The sequence below is a fragment of the Populus alba genome, chromosome 5 (genome assembly GCF_005239225.2).
Source record: "Populus alba chromosome 5, ASM523922v2, whole genome shotgun sequence".
Classification (NCBI taxonomy): domain Eukaryota; kingdom Viridiplantae; phylum Streptophyta; class Magnoliopsida; order Malpighiales; family Salicaceae; genus Populus; species Populus alba.
Genome location: NC_133288.1, coordinates 16090588 through 16094331, shown reverse-complemented (window position 1 = coordinate 16094331; position 3744 = coordinate 16090588). Strand labels below are relative to the sequence as shown.

Below are 3744 nucleotides of genomic sequence, written 5' to 3'. Positions count from 1 at the left end.
ACTAAAAAAATAATTTAAACAAAAATCAAATTTTAAACAAATTGTGTAAATACACCCTTAGTTGGCAACCAGGTATGATTCCCGCCTTGTCAAGGAAGGTTAGATTTCAAACTAGTTGTGAACTTTTATTTTTTTAATTACGATGATTTGTTTTTGACTGGTTCAAGCAAAGTGGATTCAGTTTCGATGGCAAAGACTAGCCTAAGAATAATTTCTGACAATCAAATTAAAAAAAGAAAAGAACCTATGAAGCATATATTTCCACTATCGCCAATAAATCCTTGATATATTCGGTATTCGTATGGTTTTGGGTGACTTGAATTTTCTTGCTTATAATGGAAAAGAGGAATAATAATCCCTCTGCTACCCATGGAAATATGGATAGGGACATAGGGTCATAATGCTTCTCGCTTCTCATGTTAGAATTCACCTAGCTTCCATTAAATCTCTTCTGTCTCATCTTAGAGCTGATCTGCACAAAATAACTGGTATGGACAAACAAATTGCAGTAAGTGGGGGCATTTTGCCCCATCCAGTGTCTTGACTAGCTCCATAGTTGACTTTTTTTTATATTTTCTTACCAGTTTTTATTTTTATTCCAAGGCTTGTAGCAGAGTTGGCCCCTCTGCCTAGATTTTCAATAAAATGGTTTACTTTGCTGATAGATATAAAGCAGCAAGCAGTCAAGATATTCTTCTGGCGAACTGACGAGAGAAGAGCTGTATATATGCTCCCGAGGTTAACCGGCCCTTGTATGTAGGCTACACAGACTGTAATGCAGGGAAGATTTTGAAGGACGTATCGTGCAGAAACCACCAAAAACAAACACAAGATCTTGTGGTGCGGCCAAGCAAAGCAAGGACAGATTCTGTCTCTTTTATTCTGTGTGTTCATGTGTGTGTATATATATATATTTGGGACCGACCATTATAAATATAAATCACACGAAATCTTCATTATCGAGAAATTGTAAACTCAAGAATTCAAGATGTTATTTCACGTCCTAATTGTTGAATATTACGGCAACAGGCTACTATTCACCTTTAAACCTCACAGGTCCAATACTCCAGAGAAGAAAAATGGCAGCTTGAGTAATTTTAAGTGCAGAAAACCACATCCAGCATTGAAAATGAAACCTGACAAACTGTTTGACGTCTTCTTAATATGTACCACACCTTTAGTTTATAAATATCCGGATACATGTCTTGTAAGGCAATTCAAAAGGATCATGAAAATTACCTCATGTTCTAAGAATAAAAATACAATTGGAAGCCGTCTTTATGGGCAGACACCGAATAACAATTTCTGGTATTTGGTCACCTGAGCGGGTTCTAAGGCGCACCAATATCTTATATAAAACACTACTCAGGGTAGCCCTATACATCAAGAACTTGACAACCGACAAGTTCCGCAGACCCAAGATCTTTACTGTCTATGACCTTCCAAAAAACCGTTTCTGATGAGTCAGGATGCTCATGCAAGGACTTGGAAGAAACAGAAGTTGAGCAAGATGGGGAACCCAGATTATCTTGCACATCAGCCTGCATAACTGCAATGTTACGATTGGCATCTTTTGTGAGGACATGAATCTTTCCATGAAAACCCGTGAGCAAATATGGAGATTCGGATTCTGTATAATCAGCAACAGGGACTTTTCCAATGGCAACTTTCCATGTATCTTCTTTCTGATCATATACCTTGATCTTACCACTGTTTGGAGAAGTAGACGGATCAAATGCATATAATTCACCATCTACCACCACGCTCAATTTTGTACCTGCCTGCCGTGCAGGCCAGCCTTCTCCCATGCCAGCTGGCATTTCAGTCCATGAATTTGTTTCAGGATCGTATATTTCACCACCAACATCAACAATGAAGGGCCACGAGTATAAACTTTGAGGGACAAATAATCTTCCCATGTAAGAAGTCATCCCAGTGGCTATAGGCTTTAGCAGGTCAGACAAATAGGCAGTGGGCACCAATTGAGCTCTTGAGAATGGCATGCTTGGAACATCAGACCATGTACCCGTGCAAGGGTCGAATACTTCAGCGGATTGAAGAGGAGTCAATCCCCCTCGGCCCTGACTAACCCCACCAACAACATATAGCTTGTTATTCAAAATGCTTGTCTTACAGTAAGCCCTACCTTTAGACATGGAAGTCATTTTGCTCCATTTGTTCGAGATTGGATCGAACCGCCAGACGCATCTCATGGTGGTAGCTCTAGAGAACCCACCAAGCACATAGAGGCATCCATCAACAGCACTGACGGAACAACCACCGAAAGGCATTTGATCCAGCGTGTCATTTTGCCCCAGCCAACTCCTTACGATTTCAGCAATTTTAATGCCTGACCCAACAACGTTCCACAACCAAAGCCCAGAAAATCCACTTTTAGATTCTTCTGCACAAACAACATTCGGCATTGGAGGCAATCTCTGCCAATTTCTTGACAAAGGGTCCAAAGCATGCCATGATAGTTTATCTGCTTCATCCTTAATCAATACATATAGCCATTCTTCTGTTAATCCAAGTTCTTTTCTAACTTTAAACAGCTCAGCACTCTCAAACGTTGCCTTCCACTTCTTTGAAACCAATCGCAGGTTGCAGTAGCAATATCTGGGGAGTCTAGCAAGTATCTGGATGGATAACTCATCAGGAAGAAACGGAATCAATCTTGGGCTTTCCTCATCATAAAAAATAGAGGATGTCTTTTGCCTCTTGCAGCTTCCATTATTTAACATCTCATTATACTCGCTTGTCCTGCATTTGGGACCGACCAAACTCAAAACACCTCCCATCTAGAAACCCTCAGCTTAGCAGCACCAATTATGAACTTGGAAAATGCTGCAAAAAAGAGGGCATATTTTTACTTCAACTAATCAGAAACTAGATCGACAAGATATGGACAACAGTGAAAAAAGAGCATTTATACGAGGAGAACAGTCTTGAAACACTTCAACAATTCACTAGAAGATTAATCATTAAATCTTCATAAATCCTTTAACAGCAGGGAGAATTCAAGTCAAAACGCTCACCTCAAACACAATAAGCAAGCAGCATCAATAGATTTCATCGCCCTTCTACAGAAACATAAATTTTCCGACAGCACTTTTTTTTAATTTAAAAAAGCAGAAACAAGTCAATCATTGTCTACTGATCCCAAATTCCCCCAAAACTGCAAACCTAATTAAAAAAATAAATAAATAGTAAAACCCTGATCAATAGTTTCAGAAGAATCAAGCCAAATTCGTAAACTTTAACAAAATTGGGGAGATTCCCAGAGTTTGCTTTGAGATGGATCTTACGAGTAAAAATAAAGAAAGACTTGATCGAGAATTACCTTTGCTGCAAATTGAGAAGTAAGCCAAGAAAACGAAGAAGAAGGAGACAGATAAAGGTATAGCACATAAATGTGTGTGTAAATATAATTAGATAGAGATGTTTTACATTTTGAGGTAATAGTATGTATACGCGTAGCAGAATCAACCTCTTCAGGCTGTCTGGTCTGATTTTACATGTTTCTGTTTCTGTTTCCATTTCTGAAATATTATTGGATATTGAAGCGTGGAAAAGTCTGCCACGACCGAAGCAAGGAAGGAATCTTTGCTTGACTTCTTCGAAGCAATTTATTCACGATTTCTTTTTCTTTTTTAATTTGATATAAATATATGTGTGCGCTTTTTTAGGGAATATCTTTGATAATTGATTTTTTAAAATATTTTTTTATTTATTAAAAATTAT

General features: G+C 38.3%; 1 protein-coding gene across 3 annotated transcripts; it reads right to left on the bottom strand.

Moving 5' to 3' along the window:
• Window positions 1–1123: 1123 nt before the first annotated feature.
• On the bottom strand, window positions 1124–3534 carry LOC118029330 (F-box/kelch-repeat protein At1g22040). 3 transcript variants are annotated; one of them, XM_035033205.2, is made up of 3 exons: window positions 3344–3534; window positions 3039–3186; window positions 1124–2847 (listed from the first exon to the last, which is right to left on the bottom strand). In XM_035033205.2, exon 3 carries the CDS (start codon window positions 2799–2801, stop codon window positions 1377–1379), a length of 1425 nt encoding a protein of 474 aa, XP_034889096.1. In that variant the 5' UTR covers window positions 2802–2847; window positions 3039–3186; window positions 3344–3534; the 3' UTR covers window positions 1124–1376. The 3 variants fall into 3 exon arrangements, with proteins under 3 accessions (XP_034889096.1, XP_034889095.1, XP_034889094.1); XM_035033204.2 differs by having other exon boundaries at window positions 3039–3178; XM_035033203.2 differs by lacking the exon at window positions 3039–3186 and having other exon boundaries at window positions 3344–3533.
• Window positions 3535–3744: the final 210 nt, after the last annotated feature.

What these genes read in the sequence shown, in the direction of transcription:
- LOC118029330 (XM_035033205.2), bottom strand. Translation starts at nt 2,801, where the DNA reads ATGGGAGGTGTTTTGAGTTTGGTCGGTCCCAAATGCAGGACAAGCGAG.